Source organism: Planococcus citri, chromosome 5 (assembly GCF_950023065.1).
Source record: "Planococcus citri chromosome 5, ihPlaCitr1.1, whole genome shotgun sequence".
Classification (NCBI taxonomy): Eukaryota; Metazoa; Arthropoda; class Insecta; order Hemiptera; family Pseudococcidae; genus Planococcus; species Planococcus citri.
In genome coordinates this window covers 47,905,880-47,926,511 of record NC_088681.1, presented here as the reverse complement: position 1 = coordinate 47,926,511, position 20,632 = coordinate 47,905,880, and the positions used below count along the sequence as shown (strand labels likewise).

General features: G+C 34.5%; 4 protein-coding genes across 8 annotated transcripts in view; 1 reads left to right on the top strand and 3 right to left on the bottom strand.

The window, feature by feature from the left end:
• The window catches only part of Adcy2 (adenylate cyclase type 2 Ac76E), a 605,017-nt gene that overhangs the window by 219,591 nt on the left and 364,794 nt on the right, over positions 1 to 20,632 (top strand). The window lies entirely within an intron of this gene.
• Positions 288 to 3,134, bottom strand: LOC135846786 (annexin A13-like). The gene is made up of 5 exons (XM_065366069.1): positions 3,101 to 3,134; positions 2,895 to 2,980; positions 2,715 to 2,799; positions 610 to 771; positions 288 to 508 (listed from the first exon to the last, which is right to left on the bottom strand). Exons 1-5 carry the CDS (start codon positions 3,132 to 3,134, stop codon positions 297 to 299), a joined length of 579 nt encoding a protein of 192 aa, XP_065222141.1. The 3' UTR covers positions 288 to 296.
• Positions 6,868 to 11,424, bottom strand: LOC135847680 (annexin A13-like). The gene is made up of 8 exons (XM_065367337.1): positions 10,636 to 11,424; positions 10,367 to 10,561; positions 9,735 to 9,972; positions 9,517 to 9,602; positions 9,345 to 9,429; positions 8,667 to 8,828; positions 8,377 to 8,557; positions 6,868 to 7,077 (listed from the first exon to the last, which is right to left on the bottom strand). The coding sequence occupies exons 1-8, from the start codon at positions 10,684 to 10,686 to the stop codon at positions 6,993 to 6,995; spliced, it is 1,083 nt and encodes a 360-aa protein (XP_065223409.1). The 5' UTR covers positions 10,687 to 11,424; the 3' UTR covers positions 6,868 to 6,992.
• Positions 13,859 to 16,129, bottom strand: LOC135848247 (annexin A2-like). The gene is made up of 7 exons (XM_065368084.1): positions 15,783 to 16,129; positions 15,269 to 15,701; positions 15,080 to 15,165; positions 14,863 to 14,947; positions 14,612 to 14,779; positions 14,353 to 14,534; positions 13,859 to 14,281 (listed from the first exon to the last, which is right to left on the bottom strand). The coding sequence occupies exons 2-7, from the start codon at positions 15,300 to 15,302 to the stop codon at positions 14,216 to 14,218; spliced, it is 621 nt and encodes a 206-aa protein (XP_065224156.1). The 5' UTR covers positions 15,303 to 15,701; positions 15,783 to 16,129; the 3' UTR covers positions 13,859 to 14,215.

Sequence of the window (20,632 nt, the reverse complement as noted above, 5' to 3'; positions counted from 1 at the left end):
TGGGTTATTTTAATGAGTTGAGCACGAATTTGGAATTTGTTTCTGCGAAATCGAATTTATAAAATGTTAAAAAGTGCAAACAAACTATGAAAATTGGTTTATTTATATTTTGGATTACAGTAGTTAATATGTTTAAATACTTATGTAGAACTTCACACTGACTGTCGAAATTTAGGTTTCTAAGCCGTTTAAACAACGAGGAATTATTACAGATCTATGGTCATGCTAGAAGTGATAGAAATTACATTAATCATTGTATGTAGGTACATATGTATATTATACGAGAGCACTTCAAATTATGAAATTAAGTTTTTTAGAATTCTTACATCGAGACGCTCGGTGAATGTTTCGCCTCGTTTACTTTTGTATTCATTGAAAATGCAAAGCATATCACGTTCATATCTAGTTAGGACTATTCTGTTGATTTTATCGATATCAGCTCCAGGTCCACTAACAGCATGGTATAATTCATCAGCGTAGAACATACAAGTGTTCTCGATGTATCTGACTGCGAAGAAAAAAAGATGGAAAATTGATAGGAAATGGACCATAGAAAAGAACAAGCTGCGATGAAAAGTATGAATGAGTATTTATACTCGTGTAGGGTACCTAAGACATTGAATGCTGATTTTTCGTCTCCATCGAAGGCATCGTCTACTGCGTCTGAAATTCTGTGTTTGTCTTTTTTGTACTTGTTGAATATTTCTTTAAGGTCCGGTTCGCAGTTTTTATCCAATAACTCTTTGAGTTTCTTTTTAAATCCTTCTTTATCTGTGAAATGATGTCGTGGATTAGTGGATTGAATGCATTATCTAAATGTATCAACTACCTATACCTAGTATTTATACTTAGGTACGTAGCAAGTAACTGAGGAGACAAAGAATAGTCGGGGAGCCCGCTTAAGGATCTATTGCACCCCCCCCCTCCCGGTCGATCTTCCGGGACATCTTTTTTCAGAGTCCTAAGGAACATTTCTAACCGTTGTACTCAAAAAACAGTGGTCCTACCGACAAAATTGCGGCCATTTTGATCGACAGGTCAGCCGAAATTGCAGATTTTGCGTTCCAACATAGGACTTGCACAAAATTTTTCAAACCGTATAAAGGTAGATCGAAAGATCAGGAAAAAATTCATCACCTGTCAAAATTTCAAGTGCTAAAATGCGTTTTTCGATTTTTGGTTAATTTTTGAAAATCAAAAGGCCAAAAATGAGGGAAAAATCAAAATTTTACCAAATTGACCAAGAAAGCTGAAATTTGAGGTGTGCCCTATTTTCGACATGACAAATTGATTGGAAACTGTTTCAAACCGTTTTGATCAGTTCTGGAGCCTCCAGCAGATTTTTGAAGCTCGAAATTTCCACAAAATTTCATCAAAATGGCGTTGGAAAGCTGAAATTTATTCTGCAAACTAATTTCAGTACGCTACGAAGTCGACTGCTGGTGGATTTTAAGTCGTTTTGGAGCCTCCAGCTACTTTTTGAAAGGTCGTATGGCGTATTTTATAAAATCGAAATTTCCGAAAAGTAGCTGGAAGCTTCAAAACCATTTGAAATCGCCAAGTAGTCGACTTCATATCGTATTGAAATTGGTTTTTGAAGTAAATTTCAGCTTGCAACCTCCATTTGGTAAAATGTTGCGAGAATTTCAAGTTTTAAAAATCTACTGGTGGCTCCATTAATTTTCAAAAAGTCGCTGGAGGCTCCAAAATGTCTTGAACCCACCGGAATTCGTCTTCAGAGAGTATTAAAATTGAAGTGTAGAGTAAATTTCAGCTTTCCATCTCCATTGATGAAATTTTGTGAAAATTTAAAGTTTCAAAAATCTGCTGGAGACTCCAGGAATTTTCAAAAAGTCGCTGGACGCTCCAAAAGGACTTGAAATTCCCGCTGCAGTTGACTTCGTAGTGTATTGAAATTAGTTTGCAGAATAAATTTCAGGTTTCCAACTCAATTTTGAAACAATTTTGTGGGAATTTCGAGTTTCATAAATCTGCTGGAGGCTCCAGAACTGCTCAAAACGGTTTGAAACAGTTTCCAATCAATTTGACATGTCGAAAATGGGGTATATTCCAAATTTCAGCTTTCTTGGTTAGTTAGGTAAATAAAATTTTGATTTTTCCCCTCATTTTTGGCCTAAATTTGGTTTTCAAAAATTCACCGAAAATCGAAAAACTCACTTTAGCACTTGAAATTTTGACAAGTGATAAATTTTTGCCTGATCTTTCGATCTGTCTTTGTACGGTTTGAATAACGTTGTGCAAGTTCTATGCTGGAACGCAAAATCTGCGATTTCGGCTTACCTGTCAATCAAAACGGCCGCCATTTTGTAAGTAGGGCCACTTTTTTTAGTACAAGGTCTAGAAATGTTCGTTAGGACTCTCCCTTTAAGAAAAAAAGTTGTTCCGGAGGATCGACGGGGGAGGGGGGTGCAATAGATCCTTAAGCGGGCTCCCCGACTAGAAGGGTTTATAAATTACAAGAAATTTTCATTTGATTTCAAAAATCTCGAATGTATCGATCTTGTAAGTACCTTCAGGGTGTTTTTTTCGTGGGAGGGGGGGATTTGCAATCGCTTTCGTTCCTACGTTCAGCTGTACAAATTTGACTCCCTCTGTCTTCCTTTTAGAGATAAACTCACGGAAGTACGATATTTGAGGTTATTAGAATTTATGTATTTTTCGTTGAGAAAGTCATCATCATTTTCTTTCAATACCTTTTTTTAGATCGATGTCTTGTAAAGCTTTTACTTCTTTATCGATATCTTCCGGTTTCATTTTCTTTTCTTGACAAAGTGATTGCTGCCAAAAAAAACACACTTCAGGATGAAAATAATTTTTTTCATTACGTTGCAGGTTGCACCGTCTCTATTTTTGAACATTTTTTAGTAACTTACCCAACAATACTTGTGTATAACTTCTTGATAAGCTATATCATCTTTATGAATTAATTTCAAATGGTCTTCGACGGTGCATTGGAAAGCTTTACATTGGTAGGAAAAGAAAAAGGTTCATTTTACAAATTTAATACGAGTAGACTTATTTTACTGGTCTGTGCAATCTGCATCTTTTCCATTGGTTTATTTCAGTATTCAATGTTCACCTGTTTTGTAATGTTCTTGGATCAGATCCTTCATCTCTTTATCGTTGGCACAGACTATTTCTTCGACGACCTTTCCTTCTTTACACTTGCCTGTTATTGCTGAGTGCAGTGTGTTACCTAACAGAGCTTCGTGTCTTTCGAAAACCAATTCGTATAACCTTCGTAATTTTTTTTTTGATATGTTAATCAGATCCTTGTACAGGGTCGTTGAATAAGTTCTTTTGCCGTATCTATTAACCTGTCAATGATATTTAAGTAGCTTCGATTTACTATAGTCAAACTGAAAATAAACTAAGTGATTTAATTGAGTGGGAGCTTTATGATGAGGAGTCTGGTTTAGTTCAATCCTATCTCAAAAAATTTGGAGATGGCAAACATTTTTAAAACGTCAACGCCTTTTACTGTTTCTAAACCGAAAAAAAAATCAGTTTCAAGTAATCGAAAATTGTACATCATGTTGTGGATCTAACTTCCTGATAAATTTTTGAAAAATTCTTTCTGTGGTTAGAGCCTTTTGAACGTAATTTTAGTAAAATACATATCATCTTACGTATGCGAAATACTTCTCGTTGTAAAAATCATAGAGTTGTTGACGTTGGTCGATCGTCCTGTGAAATATGATTTTGGATATTTTTTCACGGTCCGTGAAAAAATCGTCGTGTATTTCTTTCTTTATGACCTCCGCGTCATCCGATACCACAAATGGATCTGCTGGTTTGAGCGAAGGGTCTTTGATTAATTCACCCTGTAAAAATGGCACAATGTAAGTATAGATATGGTTTTCAAATTTTCCGATGAGATAAGTAAATGACAATTTGAAAATTACTTCTGTCGCGAATTGCTGCATAAGCAGGATGAGAAAAATCACGGAAAACATGGTTGATGATCTTTTAACGAGCGATGAAGCAGTATTGAATTTGAAAATCGTAAAATTGAGTTGAAAGCTGATGAGTTGTGTTTGAACAAGCGTTTGTGAAACTTTGTGATAAATTTCTACGCTTTTCACGAATCTTATGTTAAAACAATTTATGATCTATACTAAATTGAGAAAAATAAGGGGAAATGTGGTTGAAGTTACAATTTGAAAGCATATGTACTCGTACACACGCGTCATTCGAACATATGTACTGGTTCGAATCAACACAACGATTTCTTGCCCTCGCTTATAGATTTTTTTATGTTTTTCTAATGGAAATACATAAAAATATCCACTAATTTGTGTGTTTATCTTCTTCAGTAAATTTAGGTGAGCCAAAGAAGTGAACATTATGTGAACACTGAACCAAGCTAGAATTTTAAAATATTCTTCAAATTCTAGCCTGGACCTGTATCTTGTACTCCATTGAAAATTTTGCTCCATTTAGGAGGGTTCGAGGGTAAGATTGCGAAAATAGTTGTCACATGTGTTATATGTATAAATACCTACCAGAAGGATCATCTTCCACGGGTCAGTTTCGAAATTCAAGAATGCAGTAGCCATTCTTGAAGGCCACTGAGCAAACCTTAAAGCATACTTACCTTATCCTATGCCCCATCGTCCAATCCCACGATTTTTTTCCAAATTCGAAGTCTGAAGTCTGCGACCCTCAAACTTGACATTTGAATAAAATGAACAAATAACTGTAAAAAATCGTTTACGTTTATCATGATTCCAATGGTAAAACAACTTGTAGCCCATCACTATATGGTCCATTACGTAAAATATGTACGTTAAAATTTATGGTACGAAATTGTCTGTGAAACATGTGTGTCTATTTACTGGTTCGAATGAACAAAACATATGGTTCTAGCTCTCGCTCATACTTTTTTTTCAACTGAATACTGATTTTTGTGTATTTTTGAAATTCGGTAAATTTAAGGGAAGAAAAATGAAGAAGATGTGAACTTGAGTTTGATCACAATAATTATCATTCGAGTGCAACAAATGTCACGCATCTCAACAGAAATTAATGTTTTGGCAATTGAAAAAATAAATTACCAATTTTGAGAAAATTTCAATTTTTTAAAATGACGTTTGTAGTAATTATGTGATTTTTCTATATCAAGGTTTTTTCAGTTTGTGATCTGTCACGAGAAAACCAGGTTAGTGTCCAAAACGTAAATTTTACAGGACGGGCATTTGAAGTTTTGAATCTATGTGTTCGGCGATCTATGATTCGTAGGTCCAAAAAATTTGGACCACTTTTGACCACAAGGGGTGCCAACATAACCTGACATTTTTTTTCAAAATCAGGGTTGCCAAAGGCCAATAATCGAAATTTCCCCAAATCGATTTTTTCGTTTTTTTTCAATTTTGCACCAAAAATGTCGCGAAAACTACTAAGAATGAATAATTAATATAAAATAAAGTTATTTATTGAGTTTTTCAATTTTTTCAAAAATTTTGTTCAAAGTGAAAAGAGTTGATTTTTCCAGCTTAAGCCCCATTCAAATTTCAATAAAATGGCACTAATCCACCAAATGTGGGCCGATTGCCCCAAAAATTTGCATGTTGACTCCCCAGAACATACTTTTCAAGAAAATCTCAAAAAAAAAATTTTCAAACTTTTTTTGTAGTTGCTCAATTTTTTTAACCTTGAATTTAGGGTCAAAAGAATCGTTCGCGAACGTTTTAACCACCACAGGCGGATTCTGCACACTGAGTACTACCAATATCCATAAAAAAAACCAAATCGATTTTTTGGACACTAACCTGGTTTTCTCGTGACAGATCACAGTTTGGTAATGATAGCTCAGACAATCTAGACATATTGACCCGGTTTTTTCAGTTTGGTAATGATAGCTCAGACAATCTAGACATATTGACCCTAAAAATCTCAACAGCGGGTACTTTGTGAAAAATACCTCCCTGAACAACACTACTACAAGTACCTACCCACCCTTCAATTTAAATAAAATCGACCAAAATTGTCGTATAAAGTGCGGTAATCGGATATTTCAATGCGTTGAGCACGAATTTGGAATTTATTTCTCCGAAGTCAAATTTTTAAAAGTTGAAAAGTGCAAACACACTATGAAAATTGATGCTATTTTTAGCTAGGTGTCTGGGTAGCAAAAACTTTAACAATAAAAAGCGGCCCATTGGCAAAAATTTCCGAGCTGCGTAGGTTCACCCTAGATACGAGTATGTTCAGTTTTAGTCAATTCAAATACGCGAGAGCCGATAGGTAATATTCAATTTTTATAGTTTGTTTGCATTTTTTGGCTATTAAAAATTCTATTTCAAAAGAATAAATTTCAGATCGTGCTCAGCGTTAGGATTTTTTGGGTCAACCATGAAAAATTTATCTAAATTGAAATTATCTACGAAAAATGACTGGTACCTACTAAGCTTTCTACTTGGTTTCAATGTACTCTAGATCGATTGTGCACTCTGCCAATACAGTTCTGCAGCAATTACATATTTTTACACTTACGTTTACTGTGTTATTTTTTATCTTAGCAAACAATTAATTATACGAAAAATCAAGTGAGGCGATTCACAGTTGACTAATCAACAATTTATTTTACTGTTTGTTTCAGGTGAGTGCCAATGTTTTGCCATAAAAAAGAAATGTGAAAATAAGTGAGTCATTACTTTTCATTTCCTTATGACTTGGTGACCTAAATCTGCTCAGAAAAATTTCAATTTTTAGTCATAATAATTTATGTGCTGAATGGATGTCTTTGAAGGGGTTGGGGTTGTATTCAAAAATTTAACAATAATTTAAACTCATCACAAACACAATGTTCGACTCGAATTAAAAATATCGCAATTAGATCATTGATGTATGTATTAGTGGAAATATTCAAATATGTTTATTTATATTTTGGATTACAGTAGGTTAATATTACTATGTATAAATATGTAGAACTTCGCATGAACTGTCGAAATTTCGGTTTCTAAGCCGTTTTAACAACGCGGAATTATTACAGATCTATGGCTTTCCACAAAGATATCGAATGGATTCCAAATAACGATCTTCAGAAGTGTCTTCCTAAAAGTGATTGAAATTACGTCAATCATTAGAGCACTTCGAATTTTGAAATTAAGTTTATTGGAAGAGTCATTCCAAGTCAATTCGACCACGAAGTGGAACCGGGGGGGGGGGTCGGCGATTTCTTTGAAGTTTTTTCTGTGGAAAGATCTTCTGAAGGGATGACCAATGGCGCAAATCGCATCCCTCTGGTCCGTTTTTAAACGCTGCTAGGGGGTGTCCAAGTTTTCAGTGAACTTGAAATATCATCCATTTCAGCAGTGGATTACTCGATAACCGCGATACCTACCAAAATAGAACTTTTCCCAATAGTTAGGGGTTTTGAAAGGGTTTTTGGTGATATCATGAAAATCAGCGTTGCCACTTTTTTTCGTACAAAAAATCAGCAAGAAAAGTTTCAAAACGTAGTTTTCATATCGTTCCGACTCTCAAAAGTTCTGATAAAAATATATTATGGACAACTTTTCATGCTGAACAACATATTAAAAAATTGGGATGGCATTATTTCGTAAAGTGGAATTTAAAACATTTGAAGTTTGCCAAAAAATGAGATTTTTTGGTTTAAAACACGAAAAAAAAACACTTTTGACTGGTGAAGTTGACCCATTTGACCCCTGTTTTTACGTATGCGTTGAGAAAGTTGAAACCCCGCTTCACTCGATGAAATAAGCTCATTAGAAAAAATCAAAATTCGAAAAATAAACGAATTTTAGTTTTTTTTGATATGAGTGTAATTTTTATCAACTTTTTCATGGAATACATCAGAAAGAGGTCAAAATAAGACGACTGAATAAATTTTAACTTTTTTATTTTTTTTTTTTAATTTTGATTTTTTCGTGATGAGCTTATTTCATCGAAAGAGGTTTTTTTTTTTTTACTTTCTCAACGGATACGTAAAAATAGGGGTCAAATGTGTCAACTTCACCAGTCAACAGTTTTTTTCGTGTTTTAAACCAAAAAATCAGCTAATTTTTCGCACGAAAAAAAGTGGCAACACTGATTTTTATTGTATCACCAGAAATTCTTTCAAAACCTTTAATTATTATTGGAAAAACTTCCATTTTGGTAGGAATCGCAGTTATCGAGTAATCCACTGCTGAAATGGATGGTATTTCAAGTTCGCTGAAACCTTGGACACTCCCTAACAGCGTTTAGAAAAAGGCTTGGGGGCGGCGATTTGCGCCACTGGCCATCCCTTCAGAAGGCCTTTCCACAAGAAAAATTTCCAAAAAATCGCCGATCCCCCCCTTTACCACTTCTTGGTCGAATTGACCTGGAATGACCCAGAATAATTCTTACATCGAGACGTTCGGTGAATGTTTCGCCTCGTTTCGTTTTGTACTCATTGAAAATGCAAAGCATATCAGTTCACATCTTGTCAAGACAATTCTGTTGATTTTATCGATATCAGTTCCAAATCCATGAACAGCGTGGTATAGTTCATCAGCGTAGAACATACAAGTGTTTTCGATATATCTGACTGCGAAGAAAAAACATATGGAAAATTGGCGGGAAATGGACCGTAGATATTAGATAAAAACGTGCTGCAATGAAAAGTATGAATGAGAATTTATACTCGTGTAGGGTACCTAAGACATTGAATGCTGTTTTTTCGTCTCCATCGAAGGCATCGTCTACTGCGTCTGAAATTCTGTGTTTGTCTTTTTTGTACTTGTTGAATATTTCTTTAAGATCTGGTTCGCAGTTTTTATCCAATAACTCTTTAAGTTTCTTTTTAAATCCTTCTTTATCTGTGAAATGATGACGTAGATTAGTCGATTAAATGCATTATCTCTAATAATCAGAGTGTCTACTGGCAAGAAAAAGGCAAGAAAGTTAGAAAAAGGCGAGAAATTCGCATGAGTGGCAAGAAAGTTAGAAAATAGTATAGAAATTCCTTCAAAAAGCAAGAAAATTTCCAACCAACTTTTAGCATTCTATGCAAGTTTTGACTGCAGAAAGAGGTGCATAGGGGACGGATCAGGTAACTGAGGAGACAAGGAAGAGTTTATAAATAATTAGAAATTTTCCTTCAGTTTTAAAGATCTCGAATGTACCCGTACCGCGATCTTATAAGTACCTGTAGAGTGGGTTTTTTGTGGCGGGGGGGGGGGGGATGGTTAATTCTATTTGCAATCGCTTTCGTTCTTACGTTCGGCTGTACTTTGTCTTCCGCTTAGAGATAAGCTCATGGAAGTACGATATTTGAGTTTATTAGAATTTATGTATTTTTCGTTGAGAAAGTCATCATGATTTTTTTTCAGTACCTTTTTTTGGATCGATGTCTTGTAAAGCTTTTACTTCTTTATCGATATCTTCCGGTTTCATTTTCTTTTCTTGACAAAGTGATTGCTGCCAAAAAAACACACTTCAAGATGAAAAGAATTTTTTTCATTACGTTGCCCCGTCTCTATTTTTGAACATTTTTTAGTGACTTACCCAACAATACTTGTGTATAACTTCTTGATAAGCTTGATCATCTTTATGAATTAATTTCAAATGATCTTCTACAGTGCATTGGAAAGCTTTACATTGTTAGAGAACAAAAAAGGTTTATTTTACAAATTTAATACGAGTAAATCTATTTTACTAGTACTGTGCATCTGCATCTGTTGCATTGGTTTATTTAGGTAGGTATTCAATGATTCAATATTCACCTGCTTTGTAATGTTCTTGGATAAGATCCTTCATTTCTTTATCGTTGGCGCAGACTATTTCTTCGACGACCCCTCCTTCTTTCCAGTTGCCTGCTATTGCCGAGTGCAACGTGTTACCCAACAGAGCTTCGTATCTTTTGAAAACCAACATGTATAAGTCTTGTAGATTATCATTTGATATGTTCAGCAGATCTCGGTATAGGGTTGTTGAATAAGTTCTTTTGCCGTATCTATTAACCTGTCAATGATATTTGAGTACTTACCCACGATTTATTCTACTCATACAGAAAGTAAACTAAGTGATTTAATTTAAGGATTTTCAGAAATGTCTGGCTAATGAACTTTAGTAGGATTTTTGTGATGAGGTGTTTGGGTTAGTTCAGTGCTAGCTCCGAAAATTTGGAGATAGCAAATATTTTTAAAACGTCGACGACTTTTACAGTTTCTAAACAAAACAAAACAATAACAAAAAGCCCACAAATAAATAATCATGTTTTGAGTACCTAATCAGAAATTGAACATCTGTCGAGGACCTAACTTCCTAATGTATCTTGTAAACATTCTCACTGTGGTGAAAGAGTTGAGCACCTTGAACGTAATTTCTAATTTTAGTGCAGAAAATATCATCTTACATATGCAAAATACTTCTCGTTGTAAAAATCATAAAGTTCTTGACGTTGGTCGATCGTGCTGTGAAATATGATTTTAGCTATTTTATCACGGTCCGTGCAGACATCGTCGTGTATTTCTTTTTTTATGACCTCGGCGTCATCCGATACCACAAACGGATCTGCTGGTTTGAGCGAAGGGTCTTTGATCAATTCACCCTGTAAAAATGACACAATAAATAGATATGCTTTTTCGAATTTTTCGATGAGATAAGTGACAATTTGAAAATTACTTTTGTCGCGAATTGCTGCGCTAGCAGGATGAGAAAAATCACGGAAAACATGGTTGATGATCTTTCAGCGAGTGTGGAAACAGTATTGAATTGAAAATATCAAAATTGAGTTGAAAGCTGATGAGTCGATGTTTGAACAAGCAATTGTAAAATTTTCTGATAAATTTTCCGCGTTTTTCACGAATTTTATGTTGAAACAATATGTTCTGTGTATACTAAATTAAGGAAAATAGGGAAATGTGGTCGAAGTGACAGTTTGATAGCATATGTGCACATACGTCATTTGAACATACATATGTATGTACTGGTTCGAATGAACACAGCAGATGGTTCTATGGTCTGGCTTATAATTTTTTTTTTTGTTGTTCTTCTGGGGAATTAATTAAAAGGGAAATATTTAATCGAACTACAAAAAAGGTGGTTTGAACGACAGGCAAGTCTTACGACAATAAAAGGGGTATTAACAACAAATTAGGTGCTAAATACAGAAGCTTTTAAACGACTAAACAGGTAGTCATCACGACCATTTTTGTTTATGAATCACGACTACTTCTCCCGACAGATATGAGCGTTAGAACGACAAAGTATGATTTTCAGCGACAACTACATACATCTGTACTTGGGTATAGTGTTTGAACTGCACATAATTGGTTCAATGGAATATGATAAAGTGTTGTAATTCTAAACTGTCTACATTTTGCCACTTCTGCAGATGTGTCTTTAAAGGAGTGGATCTCTGGGTATCAATGGCCTGCTCAAAACAAACCTCTGGAAGTCGAACGTTTTGCCTCCATAACTCGAATTTCTTGTTGAAAAAACTTGTAAATTCAACTCTCATTGATGCAAACCTGTAGTTTTTGTCAAAATTATTTAAAAAATCCATGCTTTTGTCGAAATTGTAAAAAAAAAAAAAAAAAAAAAAAACGCTGTTTTTGGCCATAACTGTTGAAAAATATATTTTCTTCGGACACGTGCTGTTGGCCAAAACAAAACCTCCCATTTTTGCCAAAATTACCAAAAAGTCTTTTGTATAAATTTCCCAGAAAGCACATGTTTTTTGCTGAAATGTTCAAAAAATCTTATCGCCAGAATAATTGTCAAAAATTTTTTTTTTCAAAATTGTACAGCAGTTTCTTTTTTGAAAAAATTGGGTATTAAGAAATCCCAACTTTTGTCAAAATCGCCGAAAAAGCCCGTTTTTTTTTTTTTTTTGCAAAAAAGGGATCAAAAAAATTTGTTAGTAGCCAATTGGAAATTCCTGCTGCAGAATTGTCTACAATGTTCTGTTTTTGCCGAAATTGTCAAAAAAATCTCGTCTATGTTAAAATTGTAAAGAAGTTCCTTTTTTGTCAAAATTATAAAAAAAACTCCTGCTTTTTGCTAAAATGTTCAAAAAATCATGTTGCCAAAATTGGAAAAAATTCTTGCTGTTGCCAAAATTATCCTAAAAAGTCCTGTGTTTTGCCAAATCATCGTCAAAATTCATTTTTTTCGTAGTTAGATTTTTTTGCCAAAATGGCCAAAATTTTTAAATCTCCTGCTTTTTGTCAAAATTGTCAGCTGCAAACTATTTTGACGAAATATTGTAGGCAAGGGCCTTTTTTGACAAGTTATCCAAAAAATTCTGTTATATGCCGAAATGGTCAATAAAATCTTGTTGTTATAGCCAAAATAGTTTGAAAATACAGCTTTTGCAAAAATTTTTTGAAATCGGTCTTCGTAATTTCATATTTTTCCTCTCGATTTCCTTTACTAAGTACTATTTTTTCTAGTTCTCTTTAAAAATATAAAAATTCTGACCTGAAAAAAATGCGCCATTGCACTTGTAAATGAAATTATACCTACCTATATGTTTATCACATCTATAGATAAGATACACGACGAAAAGATCGCTATGTTGAGTAAAAAAAAAAAACAAAAAAGACAAGTTTTTTTGACCAATTTTTTTTTATTGATTTAAAAATGTTTTTGAGCAAATTTTTGGATTTAAAGCAGGTAAATAATGGTTGACAACACAAAATCGACCATGAGTAACCCATTATCTCTGAAAAAGTAAATTTTTAATCGACTTCGCAGTTTTAAAATAGCGATATCTCACTGGTTTCTTGACTTTGAGAAGTGGGGGTGGTCTCATATGATAGAGGAAGGTCTAAAGAATAACAATATGGATTCGTCTCAAAAAGGGCATATGTGTCATATACCTATACCCCTTTTTGTTATGACGTCTTCAATTTTGATCCATTTTCACAATTTTTCCAAAACTGGGCAATCTGAAAATGTGCTGAAAGAGGCTCCAAAAATTGATTTAAGAAAGCAACTACGCCAAACATTATGCAAATGAAGAGTGATATTAGGGTGTGATCGAGTTTTTTTACCCTTTGAGCAAATCTCCGATTGAATTTTTCCAAAAGGGAACACCATTAATGAAGTTTGATGCCTAGACAATTTGATGAAACTCCAAAAAGCAATTCGAAACAAATACCATGGCCTAAAAATTAGTGCTCCTTTTGGACAACGTTAAGCCTTATTTCGCCAACAGAATGCAGGGCAAAATCAAAATTTTTAAATGGGAATTTGGTAAACGATTAACCACCCTGCCAACAGCCCCTCTGTTTCATTGTGTGATTTTTCAATTTTTGGTCACTCAAAATTGACTTTGAATGGAAAAAACGAAGAAATCTAACTTGTTGTGAATGAGTAAATAGTGCAAGTTGGACGGGACATTTTGGAACGCGCAATTTACAATCTTGTGCCACGGCAGAACAAATGCATCAATCCGTTAGGTGAATACACTGAAAGTTGCATTAAGACCTCCTCTTTCCAATGATGTATTTACTTTTTCATTTTGATGACATATAGTATGTTTTACGAGCATGGGAAACTTACTTTTTGAACCACCTTTGTATTAACTCACATTCCTACATCATCAACCTACGAAAATGAGGTGTTAAACGCACCTAAATAGCCAATTCACTAAAAATTAAAAAAAAAATAATGTTTCAAAACGCACTTTGTCCATTGTTATTGAAATTTTTTCAGCAGTATTTAGTGGATGAAATGCATACCTACACTCCTACATCATAAATCCACCCAAATAAAGTGCTAAGCTCGCCTGAAAAGCCAATTTACCCGTTTAAAGGGAAACTGTTTTTCCTCTCTCCTGAAAAGTTGTGAAAATGGACAAAGCGAGTTTTGGAATATCACTCTTCAAATAAAACCTCAATTTCATCAAAATTTGATATTTTATTTTACAAGAAATAGTCTAGGTATATCAAGTTATAAGTTTTCAAAAATTCACCAAAAATTGAGAAATCAACTTCTCTGGCTGAAAATTTGGTTCTGAGATCTTCGTTATGTGCTCTTTCGTTGATCCAAATTTTAGCTCAACTGGAGTTGATGAGTTGTAGAGGTTGCTTTGGATGAATATGAGTTTTAAAAAAATGTTTCAACTTTTATGAGCATTTTAATCCGTTTACATGCTACAAAGAAGACAAATTTTAAATTCATTACAAGCTAAATATATATTTTTTTCTGTCAAATTAACAGTTGTTATTTTGGGTTTAGGTGTGGCAATGTTAGCTTAATCATTTTCTCCGCATAGTAATCTGATACTTAAACGGTAACGACCTTCTGCGGCAGTATCCTCCTGTAAAGCAAAGCAGCTAGATTACTCTGATCCTCCTTCTGTTGAATTAAGAGGAAAACAAAACCACTCACTATTAAACGTTTGGTAAAGCGTTTGTCATGAAATTCTTTATATTTTTTCAAAATGCATCCCAAATCTCTTTCACATCTGGTCAAAACAATACGATTTATCCTATCAGTATCAGTTCCACATCCATCTACAGCTTCATGTAGCTCGTCTGCGTAAAATCTACAGGTATCTTCGATGTATCTAACTGTTGAACGTGTGTAAAAAATTTGGTAATTTCTTTGTTCGGTTTTTATTTTGGAAAGAGGGGGTATCTAGACCTACCTAAACGATTGTAGGCTCTCTTTACTCTTTTAACCTCGAAGGCTTTGTCAACAGCTTCTCCGATACCGCAGTCTTTGTTTGTACGATATTTTTCAAAAATCATTTTCAGATCTGGTTCGCAGTTCTTGTCAAGTAATTCGGTGAGTTTCTTTTTGAATCCGTCTTTATCTGTGTGAAGAAAATGTGTTTTATGAGGTATACATATTACAACAAAAAGGACTCTTTAGATCATTTTAAACTTGATTTGAAACCTTTTTCAGGGTCAATGGCTTTCAGAGCTTGTGCCTCCTTGTCCGCATCTTCTGGTTTGATTTTTTTATCTTGGCATAGTCCTTTCTATATGAATAATGAAAGATTTGTGGATTAGCATCTCTTGAAAAAAAATATATCTCCTTTTTTTTTACCACAGATATAAAAAATTGAAAATTTCTCATTTGAATTAACCTATGTATTTATGTAGTCGCTTACCCAACAGTAATCTTTCATAACTTTTTGGTAATCATGATCATCATTTCGGAATGTTCCCAGATGATTTTCAACCGTGTCTTTATATGCTTCAATTTAGAAAAAAAAAAAAAATCAAAATTTATATTCTCATTCAATATACCTTTTGTCCTTTTTGTTTATTGATGGTGTAAAATGATGAGATTCACTTACCTTCACCGTAAAACTTGTTTATTTCATTTTTCATGTCTGCATCATTACCGCATACAATCTCTTCTATGGCACCTACTTCCTTCCATTTACCTATGATCGCTTGGTAGACAGTTTTGCCCAATAATTGTCTAGGTGCCAGTAGCGAATCGTCGTAGAGATCACACAAGCTGTCATCAGAAATATCTTCGAGACCCCAAAACAAAGGGCATCGATAAGTGTAATAATATCCGCACCAACTTATCGGGCAAAAATTACTATCGTAGAAATCTTTTATTTGTATGCGTTGTTCGGATGATCTTCGGAACCAAAGCTTGGCTACTTTATCTCGATCTGTGATGAAATCTTGCTTCAGTTCTTTTTTCAAGATTCCCGCATCTCCGCTGGCTGAAAATGGATCGACTGGTTTTAGTGTTGGTTCGTCGATCTTTTCACTCTGTAATAAAAAAAAAAAATTATTGCAAATTAAATACCGAAGCAGAATTCTACTTTTTTTTGTTGTTGCTGATCAAATTACCTGAATAATGAGCAATTGAGGAGCTCATTGCAAAAGTAGCCCTTGTCACATGAACTTTTAGACCCTTTTCATTCGATTGCACCTATTGCCAACTGCGGAGATCATGTTGTAATGATGAAATGACCGTCAAGTTGGTCTACCCTGAGTAGCCCTGAGAGGAATTGTTTTATAGAGTTTACATTCATGATACTGGGTACGCTCAAGGGAGAGCTTTGGAGATTGCATAGGTTCATGTGACAAGGGCTACTTTTGCAATGAGCTCCTCAATTGTAAGAGAAGTATAGTCGATGTGAGCATGATCATGTTGAAAGTCTGCTTCATGGTGAAGTTTCGGAGAGTATTGCGATTTTTTATTTGTGTTTTAGGTACCTACCTACCGAATTGTCAATATGTGATCAAGTGAAACAAATTTGCATTCTATCGTGATTTATGATATTGTTACCGATTTTTCAATGTGTGATCAAGTGAAACGAATTTGCATTTTATCGTGTCAATTGATTTGTTCGCTTGTTTCATAAAATTTGTTTTTCGCTCATAAATTAATAAAATGTCTTGGCTCGTGGTTTGAAATCACGAGTGCGCTCACAATAGGTTCGATTAATTCTCTCACTTTTACCATTGCTCTCAGCCGAATAAGCGGTAGTAAATTCGTGAAAAATTCCTTTCTCTCTACAAAAATCACAAAATTCGTCTGAAGAATATTCTCCACCGTTATCACTCCTTAAACGCTTCACTCTCTTACCCAATAAATTTTCAGCTAAAGCAACAAACTCTTTGAACTTGGAAAGTGTCTCTGACTTGTTTTTCAACATATAAACATGAGAAAAATTACTAAATTCGTCTATAAAAGTAACAAAATACCTTTCAGGTATCGGAGAGTTGGTTATTTCGCAAACATCAGAATGTATCCTGAACAAAATTTCCCAAGCACGATTTGTTGGCTTATAATTAGATGACTTTGATAAAGAAATGCGAGGTCTTCGAGATTGTTTCGATGTTTTACAATCATCGCACATAGATAACGACTTCAAAGAATTCTGACTGAAAACGCCCTGTTCAGCTACAGATTTCATTTCTGCCTCGCCTGGGTGACCTAAACGCAAATGCCACAAATCAGAACTAGGTACACTCGATAATGAAGCCTTTTCCTTCGAAGAATGACTGACCAAATCAAACTCAACAACATATAATTCATTCACTAATTTTCCAGTAGCTAAAGTAATACCATTTTTAGCAATCAAAGGTTGACTATTCTGAAATGAAACAGCAAAACCAGATTTTTCCATACATCGAACAGAAAACAAAGTATGAACTAGTTTAGGCACATAATAGACATTTTTGATTTTACAAATAAAACCCTTATTCGTTCTCACTGTCAAAGAACCACATTTCGTTGCTTCCAAAATACGACCAGCCTCAGTAATTCGCACTTTGATAGGTCTCAAAAGTTCAATAGAATTTTCTAAAATATCTACGTTTACCATGTGCCTTGTGGCACCACTATCTAATGCTCCAACAACTTTACCAGAACTACAACAATCAAAATCTGTAGAATCACTAACAGTAATAAAAGCAAATTGGTCAGATTCTGTTTCAGCTTGGCCTAAATTCAAACTTACAGATTTTTTCTTATTTTTCAACTTAAAACAATCATTCTTGATGTGGCCAGGTTTCTTACAGTAATTACAACGAATATTACGATTATTTTGACCACCAGATGGATTACCACGAGTATTACCACGATAATTTTTATTACTATTTCTACTCCTACTATAATTATTACGATTTTTACCATTATTTCCAGAGTGATTACTATTATCGTTACCGGAATGACCACTAAAAAATGCGCCATTTACAGGAGATTGTTCTTCCTTTAACTGGATATTACATTTTTCAGGTACAGGTATCAATGTTGAGGATGATTTACTCACTATTTTGCTTTTTAAATTTTTGGTCTCGAAGCTAGATAATTGAGCAGTGACATCTTCCCAAACTAGATTATGTAACATCTGGAGCGGCGTAGTTATAGGAGAGAACTCAGTAGGCATACTATCCAGGTATTGAAGAATATACTCATGTTCGGTCACACCATCATTGAGCTCTTTTAGCTGATTGACTGTGGCACGATATTTTAACGTAAAATCTGCAAGACTTTCAGTACTTTCCAAACTGTACCTACACTCGTAAACTTCGTTTTAACAAACGATTCCGTTTTATTTCGGATTTTTCTTGGAAGGTGGTTTTTATCGTATCCCACATAACTTTTGCCTCTGTTTTGCTGCTGATTAGGCTCAAGTATCAATTACTGACATATGAAATTATGATCTCCATGGCTAGATCATTCTTGTCTTCCCAGGCTTGGTCACGTCTACAGGCAAGGGGAATAGCATTATTCACAACGTCCCAGGCTTTCTCTTTCTTTAAAACCATTCTAACACGAACACTCCAGGCTTCATAGTCCACACCATCGAAAGGTTGGATATTTCGATGAAAATTACCGCACTGACTCGTCATAGCGAGTTAAAATATATTAAATATTTGCGAATTACAGAGAAAAAATATCGATCAAGTTAAAAACAAATCCAACGACACCAGAGACAATTATTTCAATAAAATTCCATAAATCATGACTAGAAAATTCAAAAACGTGCAAAGTTTGACTAGAAAAAATTCAAGCACGTGAAAACTGACAAGGGAGCTACCCAAGGTCTGACACGCAGATCGCGGCGACTTGTCCACCATAAGTCGTCATATATCGATGGTAGATCGTGGCCAAAAAATTAGCTGCTGAAGCGAACAGGGTGCCGAATGATTTCAATTTTTATACTTTTTTCAGCATATTTTTGCATATTTTTGTGATTTTTCGATATTCAAACCCCCGTGGTTTCTCCCCCTGTCAACTTCAGCAGCTAAAATTTTGGCTCATAATATATTTTTTGATGCTCTATCCGCCTGTGAAAAAATTTTTTCGATCCGCGTGTCAGACCTTGGGTAGCTCCCTTGTGAGCACCATAACCTATGTTACGAGAGAGAGAGAATAGTGACGAAATAAGAGACACAGGTGATTTCCGTTCAACGGTAATAATACGAATAAATTTATTTCAGTACCGAATAACAAGATAAAATAATATTACAAAGTAAAAGAGCAGTGTTGCCAATTTACGGAGATCCCAAGTCCCAACACAATTCATCAAGTGGTGCTCAAAAAGTTTCGCGTTTGGCGTAAAATCCTGCATTTTTCATTGAAAATCTTTTCCAAAAAATTGTATCCCCACATTACTTACCATTTAGAACAAAAAAAAACCAAGCTACATTTTACTTTGTGTTGAAAATTGTAACGCTGATTTTTGTGGCTGTTTAAAAAAATACCTTGATAGCACATTTTTGAACGGGGAGCGGACAAAACTTTAAGAAACTTTTTTGCTTAAAATTGTGCTGAAATTTTGAAAAACTATTGAATGATCTGTAGGTATGCGAATTTCAAGATTCTGTTGGACATTCTGAATAATGCATGTGTAACATGGGTGGGTAGGTATTAATTGAGTAAAACAATCAATGTCTCTGGTTTTTGGAAATCCCACTGGAGGCTCCAGAGCCAACGGCGAGGGCCAGATTTTCATAAATTTTACCGAAAAAATAGGTTCTATTGAGTATGCTGAATTGAAAAAAATGAGGATTTTAAAATGAAAATCGGTGGGTATTTTGAGTAGCGGAAATTTTCGTAAGAAGTGTCCTGTAATGGTCAATGTACAAGTATTTCCAAAAATATACTTTTTGCTTTGAAATTTGAACCAAAATTTGACACTTGAGCTTGTTGAATTGTTGGATAAATAGAATTTAGTCCAGGTTTTTATTCTTAAAAGGGTTCTTGGTCCTCGCAGATCCTCTCACGTTTAAGAATTTCCTTCATTTGAATATTTCTTATCGTAGGTTGAAACTTACATGCGATTTTCACATTTTCAACTTGGATATGAATTTCATTCCATCGCTTTTCAAAAAATAGTCATCGAGTGTTTTTTCTTCAAAACGAATGTACCCATACGCAAAATTTTTATTGCAGTCGACAGTACCAGTAAAAGCAGAATCGCTCACGTATCGGATCACTTGTGCAAATAAGCGATTTAGTATAATGTTGCCTGTAAATTTATTTGTTTGTATTTCGAGTTCACTTCGCTTGACAATGAAAAGTTCACGTCATTGAATCTGCTATCGGCGTGGTTTGCCGAATCGATGAATATTGTCAAATGGTGGGGGGGGGTGATTCATGCAATTCGAGCTGATTTTTTCAGTAATATTCACTTTCTTTTTCATGGCGATGATGCTCAGTTGCTCGCCAGATGAACTTTTTTGCAAGGTTTTTTAACAAAATGATCACTTATGGTCGAAGTACTAATATTTTCATGTTCAAGGCAGGAACAGTTCTCAAGTAAATGATGAATTTCAAGCAGATAAACATTTTGAATTCATTTTTTCAAGAGATAAATCGTTTAAAGACCTTGCTTGCCAAATAAAAGATTAGAGAGGGGGAGCTTGGTCTTCTATTGAATTCACTTTTCAACCTAAAAAGAAAATTTCCACCCATTTTTGGCAAATAAACGAACGAAAAATCACAACAAAAATGCAAAATAAAAGTTACACGTGACATCGGTAGAGGGCGCAATATCACAATTTTTACGATCTTTTACTTTTTATCGCTGATTAAAACATTAAATTCTCGTCAACGTTTAACGACTAAATTTCCTCGTATTGTAATACCAACATAACGGTGGGCAAAAAATAAGCATATTTTCATCGTATGAAAAAATTAAACATCAATTTTACTCCGCTTTCACCTCGTCTTTGGGGTCGGA